Genomic DNA, 17,338 nt, shown 5'->3' on the forward strand with positions numbered 1-17,338 from the left:
ATGCTCAGCTCGTCGTCGACATCAAGGTAGCGACCGTGCCACGGGGAATGGTATCCATTTGCGGACATCGAGAACCGAGAGATGGGTTTGCGTCCCCTTACTTTGCTTCCATGCTACGCGTCCGTGTTTGCCCACGGCCGCCGCTCGGATCAAAGGCATCAGACTCTATAATTCTGGAGGTTCAATCCGAATACTTCTTGGGAGATCCCGCCCGAGTCACACCACAACAGCAACGACTTCAACGAACGCACTGTGTGCTGGCACATTAACTGAGTTCACAACATGCTCGTTAATAGCGTGTTTACGCACGACATCTCACCTTTGTTTATTGTTCTTCTACTGGGGTCGGCTGGCGCTATCCTCATATGCATCCGCCTCCTCTATAACCTCTACTGGCACCCTCTCTCGAAGTACCCCGGACCATGGTACGCAGCTGCAACTTCTCTGTCGGTGGCGGCGATATCGGTGTTGAAGGTTGAGCCACAATGGTTGATGAGCGTGGTAAGAAAATATGGGAGTACGTAGTCCACCCCTTGTTTTTCTCGGAGCCATCAACTTTTATTCTTCCCTCGCCCAGTTTGATTTGAAAAAGAAGAGCTGGTTATTGATTGACTGCCATTTCCCGCTTCATAGCTGAGACACCTATCCGTATCGCGCCCACGGTGTTGCTGTTCCCAAAGCCGTCCGCGCTCAAAGAGATATACTGGGACCCCAAATGTAACACTAAGATGTCTCTCTATGGGACCGGAGCTTTGGGACCGCCGCATCTCTTCACAACGCTGGATGGCGAAGAACACAAGAACCTGAGGAAGGCTCTTGGTGGTCAGCAGGTAATTACAAATTCTACAGTCTTTCTTTTTTCGCAATGCAGCAGCTTACCAGCTTGTGATTGTGTAGTGGACCATTGGGTCTCTGAAGAACAATTGGGAACCTCGCATAGACGATTTGGTCCGTCTGTTCATCCACAAGATGACGGAAAGAGCTCAGGCCAAAGATACGGTCTTGCTCTCGGAAAGAGTAGCGCAAGTGGTATCCAGGACGCGGCTCTCGAATCAAATAACTGACCGTGTAGCAGTGAGTTCGCCGCGGATATCATGACCATGATCTCTTTCACCGAGCCCTGGGGCTTCGTCAAGAACAGCCGTGATGAGCGAGCCATCCTCGGCAACTGGCGGAAAGGACTTCCTTTGTTTGGATTCGCCGGCCGATCGAATTCCTTTAGGAAACTTCTGTCCATTCCTGGCGTTGGCGAGCAGCTCCTCCCCAAGGCCACCGATAAAGACGGCTTCGGGTATCTGATGAACTTCGCCGACAAGGAAGTATCCCGTCGCGAGGAGAAGATGGAAGCCGGTATGACTTCGGATAAACCAGATTTCCTCCAACAGTGAGTTCAAAGCGTGCGAGACACGACATGGCGCAAGCGCTGAACATTCCAATAGCTGTCTAGACGCACGAATGGACGGAAAGCCCCTCAGCCCGACGCAAAAGAGAGCCCATGTGACACTTCTGATTCAAGCAGGAGCAGACACTACTGGGACTGCGCTTGGCGCCACTTTACGATTTCTGGCCTTGAACCCCGACAAGATGAAACGCGCGTGGGAGGAAGTTGACGCTGCTGATCGTGCAGGCAAATTGTCGGACCCAATTCAATACGAAGAAACGCGCGAGCATCTGCCTTTCTTCTGTGCATGCATCAAAGAAGCAGTTCGATTATGCCCCCCTGCCGACAACCTTTTCGGGCGTGTGGTTGGAAAGGCGGGTAAAGTGATTGACGGACACTTCCTTCCTCCCGGGACAGAGATCACGAGCAATGCATACGTCGTGCAGCGAGATCCGGTCTTGTACGGCCCAGATCCCGAGGTCTTCCGCCCCGAACGGTGGCTTGAAAGCAAAGAAAAGGCTGCGGAATTGGAGCTTCACAGCTTTGTGTTTGGCATTGGGCCCCGCATCTGTCTGGGAAAGGACGTCGCAATCATCGAGCTGCACAAGCTTCTTCCCGAGGTAGGTCAATGAATCTCCAGCATAAAGAGCAGTTCAAGCTCGGGAATGGGTCTGAACTTACATACCTCGCAGATTATTCGCCGCTTCGATATCGAGATTGTCACTCCAGGAAGGTTCGTGGTGGCCGGGGGTGTCGCATATTTCAACGACTTTAACGTGAAGTTGATAGCCAGAGAGCAAGCTGCTTGACTGACCAGGAGTCTATCGGTGAGCGAGTGATCAAATCCACCAGCGTGTATTGGTTTAGAAGAGAGATCTGGTGACTCGGCTCCATCGCAAGCTGTTCAGCACCTATGTAGGGCTTGAAAGGGTAGTTTCGGGGCAGCAGGAAAGCCGTACCAGTCAGAGTAACGATCAGATCGTTGGCATGAATGGATTCTGCGCCGGTCAGATGAAGAACACGAAATGTAATACCAGCCTAGGTACTTGACCGTAGCATTGTACGGTGAATCTTATCGCCCTGGACCCGCAGCATCCCCGCCAGCTGAAGACAAACTCCCGGCCGTCGTCGGGACATTATCGACGCCGTGGAGGGACCGATGACCCTCGGCACTGACTCGATGCTGGCGATGGCATATCGCTCGTTCCAGGGATCAATGGCTGGCATCTGCCGTCCGTTGCTTCACGAACAGGCTTTGTGTCTCCTCAGAATCCCTTCCAATCCTTGATCTGTTGGCTTGACCGTTCCGAATTGTTTGAGTTCTGCTCTCAGTCATTCCCTAGAAGCCCAAGAATGGACAAACCCAAGAAATTCTATACCAAAGACTACATGTCACGACCGGGGATGTCGTTCGCGATTGAGATTGCAGATCCGGTGCAGAGAATAGAGGAGTTTATGAACAGATACAGGAGAGAGCCCGTTGCAGAAGTACGCCTCCACCACGCCCGCGGCACCTCGCCGGAGGACGAATAAGGTCGTTGAGAGCGTCGATGTCTGACAAATAAGCCTTGCAGGGCTTCGAAGAATCTCTGATGACGAGAGATCTCAGCGTTGTCAGTGCGACGGGCCCACCAAATGTCACCACCGCTGTCTTCGAGATGGACATCATCCCCATGTACGGAACCCGGATGGGCAATGCTTCAGGCGCCGCCATCACACTCATCCACGACATGTGCACGACGATGGCTATGGCGCCGCTGGCGAGGCAGGACTTCTGGCATTTCGGCGGAGTGTCTAGAGTCCTCAGCGTCACATACTTGAGGCCAACAAAGGTGGGCACCACGGTGTTGATCGAATGCGAAGTTCTGCAGGTGGGAGCGCGATTTGGTACGTTGCCGCGATAACTGCTTTTGGCAAGGAAGAACTGACATTCGACCTCCAGCGACGATACGAGGGAGCATCAAGGACAAGGCCACAGGTGATCTCCTCTCCGTCTGTGAGCACAACAAAGCAAGCATCATTTTCCGCGAAAACCCCAAGATTTGAATCACAGGGTGCGTGCCACAGCATGTATCCATTCCTGTTGCCCAGGGGGTTTCCCGAGGTTTGAGTGAATATAGCCCTACCAATTGCGAATATCAGCGACCAATTCGTGCCCTTGAAGCGCTAATCGAAGTAGGGTGTGCCCCCTCCATGTTGGTTTCTGGCTCTGGACAGGGTCATCGACGTCGGCCCGACTGGAATGTATTCAAAAGTTTGAGTTGTGGCACCAGCAACCCCCTCCACGGACGGATCTTATCCCGCTCACGCAAAAAGTTCCCGCCACTGTTCAGCCACTGACATGCCACGGACATTCGCGATACGAGCATGTCCAGAACCAGTTGACATTCTGCTTTGATATCATTGGTGGAAACATCAACACCACTGCAGGGGAAAAGGAAAAGATGATCTCATACCGCTCGGGGAGTCCTGTTTCCAGGGAAAACGTGGAAAATCCCAACCAACGCCAGATTCTGGTCCTAAAGGTCGGCCTGGGCATAATTTGATGTCATTTGTAGACTTGCTCTTTTCTCGTTGACTGACTTATCCTCGCCGCTCCTTCTCATTTACTTCGTTTGCCTTTCATATCCAACTGGATCTTATAGAGTGCACGGCTATATTTCCTTGACGGACATTTCTTCTGCTTTGCTTTTCGAAATGGGACCCACGCCCGAGAATTACTGCATGTTGCAGGGTTTCGAATGGAACGTCCCTGCCGATCAGAAACATTGGGTTCGGTTGCAAAATGCACTCCAAGACCTGAAGAACATTGGAATAGACAACGTCTGGCTCCCGCCTGCGTGCAAAGGTCAGGGTGGTGAGCAGGCCAATGGCTATGACATTTACGACCTGTACGACGTTGGCGAGTTTGAACAAAAAGGCTCCAAATCTACCAAATGGGGGCCCAGAGAGGATTTAGATCAGTTGAGCAACAAAGCAAAGGAGCTCGGGATTGGACTGTACTTCGATGCGGTGCTAAACCACAAAGCTGGCGCGGACAGGAAAGAGAAGTGCAGGGTCGTCGAGGTGGATCAGAGTGGTAAGTTCAACTTCGAATGTTCGCAATGTTTCAAGTTATTTGACTGATTGGATTCTCAGATCGGAACAAGGAGATTGGAGAGCCGTTTGAGATCGAGGCGTGGCTGGGCTTCGACTTCCCCGGCCGTGGCGACAAATACTCTGCGCAAAAGTATCACTGGGAGCACTTTTCAGGAACCGATTACGACGCAGCTACCGAAAAAACCGGTATTTTCCGCATCCTCGGCGAGAACAAGCATTGGTCCCATTCCGTGGGCGACGAAGCGGGCAATGCCGACTTCCTCATGTTTGCCGATCTCGACTACAGCCATCCAGAAGTCGCGAAGGATGTAATCCACTGGAGCGAGTGGGTGGTCAACGAACTCAAGCTGAAAGGGTTCCGCTTCGACGCCTGCCAGCATTTCTCTGAGCGTTTCACCAACGACCTGGTGAAACATCTGGAGGAAAAGTTTGGAAAGGACCAGTTGTTCCTGGTCGGAGAGTACTGGAGCGGCGACAGACAGGAAATGCTCGAGTGGCTGAACAATATGAACCACCGCTTCAGCTTGTATGACTCGCCACTGGTATATTCCTTCTCACAAATTTCCAAGACAGAGAAGGGAGACCTCCGAAAAGTGTTTGACAACAGCCTCGTACAGGCCAAACCTGAAAGTGCGGTGACGGTGGTGATGAATCACGACACGCAGCCAGGGCAAACGGTCGAGACACCTATTGAAGGTTTCTTCAAGCCGATCGCCTACGCTCTGATCCTGTTGAGGAGGGAAGGCTACCCGTGCGTCTTCTATGGTGACCTCTACGGTATGAAGGGAAAGCAGGCCGAGCCACCTGCGTGTGGTGGGAAGTTGCCTCACCTCGTGCTCGCGAGGAAGCTTTTTGCATACGGCGACCAGGACGACTACTTCGACGAGGATCCGAACTGCCTCGGATTCGTGCGCAGAGGTACCGAAGACAGGAAATCTGGCCTTGCCTGCGTCATGTCGAACGCCGACCCAGGTACAAAGAGGATGTTCGTGGGCAAGGAGCACGCGGGGGAAGTCTGGACTGATGTGCTCGGGTGGCAGCAGGATGAAGTGAGGATAGGAGAAGACGGTTTTGGTGAGTTCATGTGTCCTGGCACGAGCGTCAGTGTGTGGGTGAGCAAGGACGCCGAGAGCAGGGACAAGATGGATAAGTTGGACTTTGATAGCGACATTTACGCCAAAGCATAAGCAGAGCCAAGCTCGGAGGCGATTTGGATACAAGGATATTAGACAGCGCTGACAGAGAGTCAGGTTTAATTTGGGATAAAGGCTGAAAGAGGTATAACAATAGAGTATTTGTTAATACGAGGCGAATTTAGAGTCTAGAACAGGTTAGGAAATAGGCCGTCGACATTGATCCGTCGAAAGGGTGCGAGATAGGGTTGACATAACACTTGCATCTCATCTTGCCCTGTAAGGCTGCATGCAGTGTGCCCGTCCCAAACCCACAGACTCATAAGACTCAATGCGATCGTCAGAGTCAGGGTGGCAAGGCGATGGATCAAAAGGGAGGAGCCGAAGGGGGAGCTGAAGTCCGGATCCTTGAGCCTGGGCTTTGTTAACACTTGACCAAGACCCCTAGATCCCCTAGATATTCTATTTCCCCCCAGTGAAAGCCGTCAGGCCTGATACATCTCTGAGATGCATCCTAGTAAACGTCCAAAGAAATATCCCAAGGCGACGACCGCCATTCTTCCCGAACGTACAGCTTCAGATTACGGCCGTCACCAGCGTAGCGAGCGGCCGATCTCCTCGCCATGTCAGACTTACATACGAGAAATGCAGGGAGCCTGATTGAGCACGTACGCCCTACCATTGCCAATCATTGCCAACCACAACGCTTTTCTCCTCACTCAGCTCGTTCGGGTCTGGGGTAATCCCGGGTTAGGTCGATACGAGGGCACAGGCGGCCCTGAGTACCATGATATAAAATGAAGACCAAAAAAAAGGCCGAGCTCCCCGTCCGTTTATCTCGAGTATAGAGGTTGTGCTCACTGCCAAGCTGGTGCGCTCCAGGAGACATAGAGAATTCACGGCTATTCTCACTATGGACGTTCGTCTTCTCGTTGCATTGGCGGCGCTATGCTTCCTGCTCATCCGAGTGATCTCCATTGGCATGCGAAGACCGAAAATGCCTCCAGGTATGACCCCTTGGCCTTTCTCCTGGAATAGTGGTTCCTCGAATACATTTCACTGACAGGAGGTGAAAAAGGACCGCCGACGCTCCCTGTCATTGGGAATCTACATCAAATCCCCAAGAAGGACATACACTTGCAACACCAGAAATGGGCCCAAGAATGTGAGTGTCACAACAGACCTCATGTGGAGTTTGGCGATGGTTAAACGACCGGTGATGACAACAGATGGACCGATCTTCTCCCTCAAGCTGGGAACGCAGGACGTCGTCGTGCTCGCCAGCGGCGAGATGATCAAGAGACTCGTGGACAAGCGAAGCGGCAACTACGCCGACCGGCCCTCGCTCTTCATGCAGGACATCTTCGAGCACTCGCGGATCATCATGCGCGGCTACGACGACCTGTGGAAAGTCGAACGCAAACTCTACCACCAGTTCCTCAACAGCACAAAGGCCGCACGATACACCCCTTACCAGGATCTGGAGACCAAGCAGCTCTGCTTCGACCTTTTGCACCGCCCGCAGGCCTTTGAGGGTTTGATCACGAGGACGACACTGAGCGCCGCCACCAGCATGGCGTACGGGTTTCGCGTGACGGACCCAAACAACCCCATCATGAAGGAGCTCCTCCACAACGCCCACGGCTTCTTCACCATGGTCCACAAATCCCAGTTGCTGGACTGGTACCCTCAGCTGCGGCCCATCGTGCGCTGGCTCCCGTCGTTCTTGTACCCCATGTATCGAGACGCCAAGGAGATCTTTCGTCGGGAGAAAGCCCAGTTCCACCAGCTGCTCAACGATACCAGGAAGAAAATGGCCTACGAGAACTCACTCCCAAGTACGCAAGTGCCCCCATCAAAGAAGGGGTGTTTTTCTCCCAGAGGATGAGGGACCCCGAGCTGACTTGTTCTTTCTGTACATGACAGGCTTCGCGTCAGATATCGTACGAGCACAAGAGTCGTGGAAGGGGAAGCAAGAAGGTGCCATCCTGACTGACCATGCGGCCGCATACATCGCCGGCATCGCCATGGAAGGGGCAACAGACACCCAGAGCAATCAGCTCGCCGGGTTCATCAAGGTAGAGGACCGAGTTCTTTTGTTTCAACGTTCTCATACTGACTTTTGACCTCCCAAGGCAATGATGCTGTACCCCGAGGTCCAGAAGCAAGCTCATACCCAATTGGACGATGTCGTGGGGAGCGATTGCCTTCCTGAGCCCAGCGACCTCGATCATCTGCCGTACATCCGACAGATCATGAAAGAAGTTGTCCGCTGTATGCAAGCCCACACCCATCCATCCATCCCACTGCGTGAGAAAGGCTGATATCTTTCGAACAGGGATGCCCACAGCCGTGACGGGCGCGATCCCGCACGCAGCGCGGGCCCAGGACGAGATCGACGGGTACGTGATCCCTCAGGGGGCCACGATCCTGCTGGCCGTGTGGGCGGCCAACAACGACCCGGCGCTGTTCCCGAACCCGCGCGTCTTCGACCCGTCGCGCCAAAACCCAAGTCTGTCCATGGGCGAGGCCGCGCTGGCCCCTGACATCCGCGACCGCGACCACTGGACGTTTGGGGCGGGCCGGCGCATCTGCCCGGGCATCCACGTCGCCGAGGGCACGCTGCTGCTCAGCATGGCGCGGATACTCTGGGCATTTGACATCTCCAAAGCCAAGGACGCGCAGGGGCGCGAGATCCACGTCGACCAGGACGAGTTGACGCAGTCGATTGCCGCGAGGCCACTTCCTTTCAAGTCAGTTTTTTCATCTCCTCATTTAACCCACCTTCACTCTGTTTCCGCCCCCTTCTTCTCTCCGACGAACAGATCCATGAAGAGGGGTTATCCTGCTGACGGCGTCCGTTATAGATGTGACATCCGCGTTCGAAGTGACAAGCACGCCGAGGTGGTCCGGAAAGCCTGGGACGGGGCGCAGCACGTGTTGGACGAGGCGGGCAATTACAAGATGAACGTGCTGTGAATAGAATAGGATGGCGCATAAAGAGTTAACCGGGTTAGTTGGTTGATATCGATGGCATTCCACACGGCCGATGGGTCTGATTCTCTCAACCGCCACCACCATAGCCGTCCGTTCACCTGCGCAGGACTGCACAACAACCCTCGACGGGTCCCTGGGTCCCTAAAGGAGGAGGATTAGGAAATCCATGTGCCCGAGTCAATTTCCATCCCCGCTTTCCAAATAGGTGACAATGTCGATCCAAACAAAGGATGGTTGGCGTGGTTGGATTAGTTTCGTTGCCCAACTTTTCCCCGCAAAACTTTCCATTTTCGCAATTCGGCAAACCCCTTATTATTATTGTTGTTACTTTTGTATGGACCCTCGTCTTTTTTTCCCATTTCCCCAAAAAAGAGAGTCCACACTTATCCCATTGGGCTGGTTGGACAGTGTCGACGTCAACGGGTGTGCGGGCCCCGAAAGTGTGGGCGCTAGCTAGTACTGTAGGATGGACGACTATGTGCGGGCGAGGGTGGCGAGGAGGAGGAGGAGGAGGAGGAGGAGGAGGAGGAGGAGGAGGGGATGGATATCCGGATGTGCAACGCACGCGTTACGCTCTGGTTGGGCATTTGCCCCGCATTCCCCGTTGAGTGAGTGACTGAGTGACTGGACAGATATGACGCGTTCGGGTGTCTCTCTCGCTGAATTTGTGGGCGGGGGAGAGGGAAGTGGGATTGCTAACGTAGATATAAATATGGGAGAGTCTATGGGGGTTAGCCAGCTAGGCAGTCGGTAGGTCGACTTGCTCAGACAGGCCATATATACTAGAAAGACATAGCGTCGCGGAGCAAAGGGGACAAGAAAGTGAACTGAAGCGGACATTTCGGCCTCTTCGAGAAAGACAGAGACATGGTATTTTAACCGTCCGTTCCATCCGGTTTGGAGACGAAAACCTTTTGCAACCAAAAAGCAACCGAGTTGTTAGAGCAGAGTTCCCTCTCACAGGGGGGCAAGGCTGACCTGAGAAAGGGGCTGCCGCTGCCGGTCACCAACAAACAGATCTGATTACTGGTCCGACGCCGTCCCATAAACAGAGTCGAAGAAGCCAGTATATTGAATTTGATATCGTCTTTCTACAAAACACGGAAGCTCCTCTACATCCTATCTGGCTCCATCTCACCCACTCCATTCTCCCTCCTTGTTCGTTCATTCAGCAAAAATGAAAGCCGTGCGCGTGGTCGGGTACCACCAACCGCTCGAGCTGAGCTCGGACGTGCCAGAGCCACAAATCACGTCGCCGCTGGACGTGATTGTGAAGATCGGGGCCGCGGGGGTGTGTCGCACGGACATCCACATCCTCGAGGGCCAATGGGAGGCCAAGTCCGGGGTCAAGTTGCCGTACACTATCGGGCACGAGAACGCGGGCTGGGTGCACAGCCTTGGGGAGGCCGTGACGGGGCTGGAGGTCGGCGACAAGGTCATCCTGCACCCGCTGGCGACGTGCGGGCTGTGCCGGGCGTGCCGCTCGGGCGACGACGTGCACTGCGACGCCTCGAAATTCCCGGGCATCGACACCGACGGCGGCTACGCCGAGCTCCTCAAGACCACGGCCCGCAGCGTCATCAAGCTGGACCCAAAACTCGAGCCGGCCGACGTGGCCGCCCTCGCGGACGCCGGGCTCACCGCGTACCACGCCTGCGCGAAGGCCGCGCGGGCGCTCAGGCCCGGCAACGTCGTCGTCCTCATCGGCGCGGGCGGCCTGGGCCACATTGGGATTCAGGTCATGAAGGCCATTAGCGCCGCCACGATGGTGGTGGTCGACAGAAACGCGGACGCGTTGGCGCTGGCGAAAAAATTGGGTGCCGACCATGTCGTGCAGGCGGGGGATAAGGGCGACGACGGTCTCGTCAAAGAGGTGCTCTCGCTGACGGGTGGGAAAGGCGCAGAAGCAGTCATCGACTTCGTCGCCGAGGGTGGTTCAACCGCAACTGGTGTTCGCATGCTCCGTCGAGCAGGGAACTACTGTAAGTTTACCCATTGCCGCTTGCTCATTTTCCACCCCCTCGTCACTCCTCTTCCTGTTGTACAGTGATCTTTTTTCTTCTTCTTTTCAACTACGGCACTCTACTGCGTACTACTCCCCCCCCTTTTCCCCCAATGAAATGATGAGTGCTGAAAAGACACCAAACAAACAGACATTGTCGGATACGGAGAGAACATCAACGTCCCCACCATCGACATCATATCGACCGAGATCAACTTCATCGGCAACTTGGTCGGGTCGTACTGTGACCTGGCCGAGCTGATGGTGTTGGCTGCGCAGGGGAAAGTGGTCCTGCACACGTCCATCTACAAGCTGGAGGACTTCCAGAAGGCCATTGACGATCTGTCCGCGGGCAAGGTGAGGGGACGAGCTATTCTTGTGCCCTGAAAGGATTGGGGACGAGGACGAGGACGACGTGCAGGCTGCGGTTTCAGATAGCAAAGAGATTGGTTGCTCAGAGGGGTCACCAGAACGTGATTCATTTCCTTGAAAAGAGGCGACAGTAATAGGAAGCTTGAGACTGTCAGTAAAGGGGATGTTGTAACAGGTTCAAATCTCATCAGTCTACGCTGCAAGCTATCTTGACTTATGCTGCTCGCCTTTTTGCGTCCGCTTGCAGTTGATGATGACGGGATTCTAAGGGAAAAGTTCAGGGTAGTTGAATGGTTTGTGACGGCGGACTCAGTCGTCCCAACGGCGTCAGGATGAGGGCGAAGGATCCCAACTCACGGTGACACGCGACGGACTAGGAACCTACTGCATTGCAGTGCTCGACCTGCGACAATAGAGCCGCTTCTCATTTGATCAGTGCCGATCGCCAGTCCGAGCTCGTATAGAATTCATGCACCACCTGCGCCCAAGTCTTCGCCTTGACCTCATGCCGGAACTCTCCCCCCCAGTGCGCAATGTCTTGTTCTTTTAGCTCGAATCCGCCAAATCCCACACTACGTCGAAAGCTCTGCTGCACGTCGTTGCCTACCATGGCTTTTTCAGAATGCTCAGTTTTGTACGACGACGCATAGAGACCCTCCTCATACGTCACGTCTATCGGATGGCGTAGGACGTAAGAAATGGCGTCGAAGAGGGAGAGGGTCGGTATTGTCGACGCAGCAAAGCACAGGTACCTCCTTAGATTGAGGTCGGACAGGTGGTGCGGAAGAAGACTCGCGACGATGAGTTTGGCGACGCTTTGAGAGCCAAAAAGGTTAGATCGATTGACCGTGTCCGCAGGAGAGGAGGGAAAACTTACTCGTCGCTATGTGTCACTGAGATTCGAGCGTCCGGGTGTCCCAGGTAGACGACTGATCTTTGATCTTCGCTCAGCCCCAGAACATTGGATTCGAGAAGGAAATCCGAGAGAGCGCCTGTCATGACGCATGTGAACCCGAGAGAGGTGTCAGCCTGCATTTTCCCTTCGATGTATTTGCGCGTGACGATCTTGCCGACAAAGTACAGCTCGTCTCGAATGGCAGGATGGTTGAGGTCAGGGCCATCTGGATCCCAAGTCAGCAACGACCTCGATACAACTCTTTTTGGAGGCAGGGAAAGCAACTCTCACATTCGGCGGAATACAGGTGTTTTACTCCGCCAGCAAAGGCTGCCTCAGCATACTCGGTTTGTTTGGCGCAAACATCATCTTCGACAGTCGATATGACTATCTGGAAGCCTTGATACGACTTGGAATCGGAAGGGCTTCCCACAATACATTCCAGTGTGGTACGGCCGTACTCGATTTCCTTCTGGTAGGCCGAGTCAGACGGTGGAAGGAGAAAAGCCACTCGAGAGAAATGCTGTCTGTGAAGAGCCAATTCTTTCAATGTTTTGCGGCCGACCCTGCTTGTTGCACCGAGCAAGAGGACTGAATAGGCCATCTTGATAGACGATCTCCCCAGTGGAATCGGGCAAAGTCTGACATAGAGATGAAAACGCGCACAAGGGAAACAAGATGGTCTATCCAAGCCATACGCAGCTTCAGTTTCGGAAGTTCGAGCTGGGAATTGCCTGCAGCATGTCGAATTTGGGACATCATCGGGCTCCGTGGGATCCGTAAGGCAGTGATCATTGATCAACCCCCGTCGCCACCTCCACGCAAGTTTTCGCCCAGAGGAGTTCCTCCGGCTCTGTATAAAAGGGATCGAAGATCGGACATGATCTCTAGATCTGTGTTCTTTTGGAGTATGCTGGGCGAAACTTGGCCCCGGAAAGCTGGTTTCCACGCCAGCAACTACCGCATTCGGAGGAGAGCCAATGCGCCAAACAAGGCCTACGGTTGCCGGGACTGCTCCAGCCTCCCAAGCTCAGGTGATAGTTCCAGGGCCTTGTTGCAGGATCGAATTAGTAATATTGTATAAACGTACAATCTGTCCAACAGGGAAGTTTGAGGCGTCACTCTGCCTTCGTGTTGCCTGCCATGCCATGGAGTGCTGCGACTGGAGCATGTGAAATTGCTGTATCTGGGCATAGGTGCCAATCCGAACTTCTGAGGAGGCAATGTTTCTCATTGATCAGGTCAAAAAGGTAGACATGGCTCACCTAACCTTGCCAATGCTTAGGAAGGAGTAGCCTGATCAAGAAACTGGGGAGTTTCCGGAGAAAGGCACATAGACGACGGTGATGACGAGGCTGCATAGCCCACACAGCTTTGACCTGGCAGTCAAAGCCAGATGAAAACCGCAGGTGCTCTCGGTACCTTGTTGGAGGGTGTCACAGGAACTTACTCATGTAGGATCTGCGTCAGTCATCTTAAGCAGGGAACAGTTACTGAATACAAAATCTTTGCAGCTGATGTGACGCTCCTCCCTGTCCTGTATTTGCCTCGCAGCTAGGCAACTTGGCACCTCTGTGCTTTTAGATGGGCGAGAGCTGTCCACTCTCTAGTCAGAAGATACTAAGCATTCAGAGGTTTCCTTTCGTGTTCCCACAGCTGAACTATCCTAGACTCGGTATTAACATCTACGTCCTGAATTTCTTAGACATCCAGAGCCAAGATAGAAAAGGAGCATTGATTCAATCTGAGACGAAGACCCATTCACCGCCCTGTTGGGATGAGACTGCAATCGATTATCTTATGCGCTTGTCACATGAGAAGCTCCAAGGACACAGTAAGAAGCTGAGGGGTATGGTTGGTGGAAGACGTAGGTATGGGGTGACTGGGAGATCAAATTCCCATTGACTGCCTCGTAGTTCCGCTCAATGGCCGCCCTAAGCTATAACAATTCTTAAAGGCCAGGACACATTCCAATCTAGGACTACGAGTATTCGGTATGCTCCTAGCATTCAAGTTTCCGCCGCCCTAGAACTTCCCCGAGTCCTACAGATTGGAAGCTGGGGTGGAGCACAGGGCGGCAAGACCCTCATCCCAAAGCGGATTTCCTCGCACTCATTCTTCCTTGCTAAGTGCAACCCCGCGTCGCGTGTCGAGGCATTTTGGAACTCATGCTGCAAACCAAGTCTCATCCCAGCATTCGTGATTCCAATCCAAGTCACGCCTTCCAGCATTTCTCAGACCACTACTTGCAGGATTTGTCGCTCTCGAGGAGAAAGAAAGGGCAAGAAAATGGACAGAACCACCACCGCTCCCGCAAAACAATCCCTACCACGCCCGTCATCCGTCGCGTCCACAAACACAACATCCACCAACAAAACCCGGCAGTACGCCCATCTACACGCGCAGTTGGCGCAGTTGAACGCGCATCTCGCGGACACCGAGAACCTGTTGAGGATGACAGCCGTACAAGCCCAAGACATGCGATTCTTGGGAGGCTACGTGGGGGCACTGTTCATGGGCAGCGCCAAGGTTCTTGGGGAAGAGAGTGTGCATGGGGCCAGAGAGAAACAACAGGGAGATGGATCGAAGAACTCCTGAAATAACTTTGCTAAGCCTGAGTGCCTGTCGATGAAGCTGAGAACAACCTCGACTTCGGCGTGATCACGACGAGTCTTCTCACAGAGGACTTCTTCCCCCTTCCCCTCCCCCGGGAAAAGTGACGAAGATCAGCAGTTCAAGAACTCCCATTCCGGGGGAAAGGCTTTATCGCATCAACTCCCTCCAGGTGCTCCCTGGCTTTCTGGAGTCGGCACCGCAGATGACTTCTACCGCCCCGTCAGCCGTCGCCTTGTATTCAACTGTGGACGATCGAGGAGATCCATGTCTGGAGAAATCACTATTCGAATATAGCATATGCCAACCGACTTTGCTCCAAATGAAGCCGGGTATCAATCCAACTTGGTGGCTACTCACTTGCAAGGATAGGTGATTGTCACCAAATTTGCGGCGTATCTTCTAGTGGGGTAGAGGGCTTTGCAAGGCACGCATGCATTGCTCTTGCCTCGACAAATAGCGGAATGGGGTTGTCTCATGGCAGCAGAGATGCTTGTTCCTGTCATCCAAAGTTCTCACTCTTTGCGCCCGCTACGTATCATCAGAACACAGTCACTATTGTGGCTCAGGTCGAGACACCAATGCCGGTCTCCGCCAATTGTAACCCTCAGCTGAGGAGTCTCTGGTCTGCATTTATTTCTGCACACGGGCAATATTGCCTTGCCAACCTATTTGAATGTACCCAAACATTCAAACCCCGGCAGACTCTTCTCCTGACCTTCCTCGCCTCCATTTTTAGTAGGCGAAACAGCAAGGGCGAGCACGAGAGCTATCAAGGCCCTTTGTCCCATTTTCCAACTTCAGCCGGGGTTCTTCCAAAGCTCTGCTCTCCGTTTTCTCCGTCGTCAACGCATTTGACAAGTCTATGTTGAAGCCACGACCAACCTCAGACCGGCCTTTTCAGTGCCATCTCCAAGTCATGATCTAAGAGATATATGGAACATATCATTCCGTCACATTCTCATCATGCAGGCTCCCGAGGACAAGATTTGGATCAGCGTCCAACTCAGCTGATAGCCTCTCTGCACGTCTCCTTCCGGCCACCCAACGCATGAATTCCGAATAACTCTGCGGTAAAACACTCACATCTGCCGGCGAGAAAAAGGTATAGAAGAACGTCCCTGTGGACTTCCTTTCTTGATCCTGATGTTCAACAGGCCGGACGTGCGTCCGCACCATTACTTGAATACGAGTACCGCCGCCCGGGTGAGGTTCCGTGAACGAAACGCCGGCCGAGACGTAGAGCACTGAACCAACGGGTACAGGCTCTTCAAATGTACTAGGATCGAGGTTCAAAAACCGGGGACGAGTATGCGAGAAAGAGGCAGCGCAGGTGAAAGCCAGTTCAAACGTCTGTTTGAGCAAAAAGCCTCCGAAGATCATGAAGTGGTGACGGTTCCTGTACTGTGGCATCATTATCTGAGTGCTGTGGATGGTCGTCTTAGACATGGCCTGTACATTAGAGGGCTGTCTCTTTGGGTTCTTGCTGTCCGCATACGCAAGAGAGTCGGTCCACATTTTGTGAATAAGGGCCGACTCGTCTGCATCGGGCGGCTTGGTCAAGATATGTGCCGATCTCATGGTCTTTTTGGCTTTGTAGTTCTCCTCGCCCTTGGCGAAAAGCGCCTTCTCTGCTGGAGTATTGACTTCCAGGGGGGCGATGTTGACGGGTTTTTTGGTCGTGGGGTCCAGTGCGACCATGGTGAAAGCGCAGGTCATAAAGACGTCCTCTGCTACAACTTGCCGGCCAGGGGCTGGAGCCTTCGCGATCTGCAGAGTTACTTCCATACTGCTTCTTCCGGTGGCGTATGTCACTTGTCCACTGAGCTCCAAATCACAAATCTCTCGAATCGGGTTCTTGATTGTGATCCTGTCAACAGCCGCCGTCACATTGCTTACTCCTTCCCCGGTATGTCTGTAGGAAACCACGCCGGCCATCGCGTCCAGGTCCATGAGCAAGGTCCCGATACGGATTTGGCCCGTATAGTTTGCGTAGGTGTCGAGCAGCCATGGGTCTTGCTACAGGATTGCACGTCAACCGTAGGCTAGGAGAGATAACGCCATCAGCATAGGGAAGAAACTCACAGACAGAGGCAGGACAAGGCTGACGTAGCTATCCGACATTTTTTTGGGCGTTGTGACTGGTTTGGGGGTTTCCACCGCTGCGATCCGAGGGTTGTTCTCTGCCTCTTTTCTTTCCCGAAGTGCTTGGATCCAGGGTGTTCGAACCCGCATCTCTGTGAGAGCTTTGTAGACTCCATCTGTCCGAGCTGGGAGGGTAGAGTGGAAGGGTCGGATCGAAGCATGGTTCGCAAGGGCCACCCTTTGGGCTGTTCGTGGAGCGAGCCTTGCTCGCGCGAGACAAAATACCAAAGGTCGAGCCATTGGCAGAGAGGTAGCAATATGACAAGTTGCTGCTCGGACGGTTATAAGAAGTGACTCATTTGGGCGGCAACATAGTGCTGATTTGCTTTACAGCGCATAAGAAGGTGGTCGGTCACGAACTCCAGCATTGAGTGCTCATATTATTCTCATCACAGCGTTGAGATCGACTGCCATGGCCCATGGTTGATCCTAAACGTCCCGAGCATGGGTCCCAATGCGCAGTCGGAAAAAACAATCACCGATGCCGGCGAGATGCAACTGTCGCAACTTTCCCAACTTCATCTTCCCTTTTCATTATCTTGGGAAACAGGTGCTCCTCCGTTCGAGCATACCGGCTGATCCTCCAGGATGTGTGAGGCGGCCTTTGAGCTGGGGAGAAGTCTCTTCGAGCACCGAAAATCCCATGTCTACTTACTAACGACGACAAGCACGAAGGTAACTTGTGAAGACGCTTCTCAAGC

The 17,338-nt window shown here is 53.5% G+C and overlaps 8 protein-coding genes across 8 annotated transcripts; 6 read left to right on the top strand and 2 right to left on the bottom strand.

The window, feature by feature from the left end:
• Positions 1–728: 728 nt before the first annotated feature.
• Positions 729–2,190, top strand: Z520_07432 (uncharacterized protein; the record flags this gene model as incomplete). The annotated part of the gene is made up of 5 exons (XM_016777930.1): positions 729–830; positions 898–1,026; positions 1,080–1,384; positions 1,440–2,001; positions 2,074–2,190. 5 exons carry the CDS (start codon positions 729–731, stop codon positions 2,188–2,190), a joined length of 1,215 nt encoding a protein of 404 aa, XP_016630836.1.
• Positions 2,191–2,734: 544 nt separating this feature from the next.
• Z520_07433 (uncharacterized protein) lies at positions 2,735–3,427 on the top strand (the record flags this gene model as incomplete). Its single annotated transcript, XM_016777931.1, has 3 exons — positions 2,735–2,869; positions 2,956–3,268; positions 3,324–3,427. 3 exons carry the CDS (start codon positions 2,735–2,737, stop codon positions 3,425–3,427), a joined length of 552 nt encoding a protein of 183 aa, XP_016630837.1.
• Positions 3,428–4,078: 651 nt separating this feature from the next.
• Positions 4,079–5,667, top strand: Z520_07434 (uncharacterized protein; the record flags this gene model as incomplete). The annotated part of the gene is made up of 2 exons (XM_016777932.1): positions 4,079–4,460; positions 4,520–5,667. The coding sequence occupies 2 exons, from the start codon at positions 4,079–4,081 to the stop codon at positions 5,665–5,667; spliced, it is 1,530 nt and encodes a 509-aa protein (XP_016630838.1).
• An 859-nt stretch (positions 5,668–6,526) lies between these two features.
• Positions 6,527–8,592, top strand: Z520_07435 (uncharacterized protein; the record flags this gene model as incomplete). The annotated part of the gene is made up of 7 exons (XM_016777933.1): positions 6,527–6,620; positions 6,680–6,778; positions 6,843–7,459; positions 7,587–7,691; positions 7,749–7,887; positions 7,952–8,366; positions 8,481–8,592. The coding sequence occupies 7 exons, from the start codon at positions 6,527–6,529 to the stop codon at positions 8,590–8,592; spliced, it is 1,581 nt and encodes a 526-aa protein (XP_016630839.1).
• Positions 8,593–9,787: 1,195 nt separating this feature from the next.
• Z520_07436 (uncharacterized protein) lies at positions 9,788–10,999 on the top strand (the record flags this gene model as incomplete). Its single annotated transcript, XM_016777934.1, has 2 exons — positions 9,788–10,592; positions 10,764–10,999. The coding sequence occupies 2 exons, from the start codon at positions 9,788–9,790 to the stop codon at positions 10,997–10,999; spliced, it is 1,041 nt and encodes a 346-aa protein (XP_016630840.1).
• A 409-nt stretch (positions 11,000–11,408) lies between these two features.
• Positions 11,409–12,483, bottom strand: Z520_07437 (uncharacterized protein; the record flags this gene model as incomplete). The annotated part of the gene is made up of 3 exons (XM_016777935.1): positions 11,409–11,799; positions 11,862–12,105; positions 12,171–12,483. 3 exons carry the CDS (start codon positions 12,481–12,483, stop codon positions 11,409–11,411), a joined length of 948 nt encoding a protein of 315 aa, XP_016630841.1.
• A 1,685-nt stretch (positions 12,484–14,168) lies between these two features.
• Z520_07438 (uncharacterized protein) lies at positions 14,169–14,477 on the top strand (the record flags this gene model as incomplete). The annotated part of the gene is made up of 1 exon (XM_016777936.1): positions 14,169–14,477. One exon carries the CDS (start codon positions 14,169–14,171, stop codon positions 14,475–14,477), a length of 309 nt encoding a protein of 102 aa, XP_016630842.1.
• A 960-nt stretch (positions 14,478–15,437) lies between these two features.
• Z520_07439 (uncharacterized protein) lies at positions 15,438–16,727 on the bottom strand (the record flags this gene model as incomplete). Its single annotated transcript, XM_016777937.1, has 2 exons — positions 15,438–16,511; positions 16,578–16,727. The coding sequence occupies 2 exons, from the start codon at positions 16,725–16,727 to the stop codon at positions 15,438–15,440; spliced, it is 1,224 nt and encodes a 407-aa protein (XP_016630843.1).
• Positions 16,728–17,338: the final 611 nt, after the last annotated feature.

This window comes from Fonsecaea multimorphosa (genome assembly GCF_000836435.1).
Source record: "Fonsecaea multimorphosa CBS 102226 unplaced genomic scaffold supercont1.15, whole genome shotgun sequence".
Taxonomy (NCBI): Eukaryota; Fungi; Ascomycota; class Eurotiomycetes; order Chaetothyriales; family Herpotrichiellaceae; genus Fonsecaea; species Fonsecaea multimorphosa.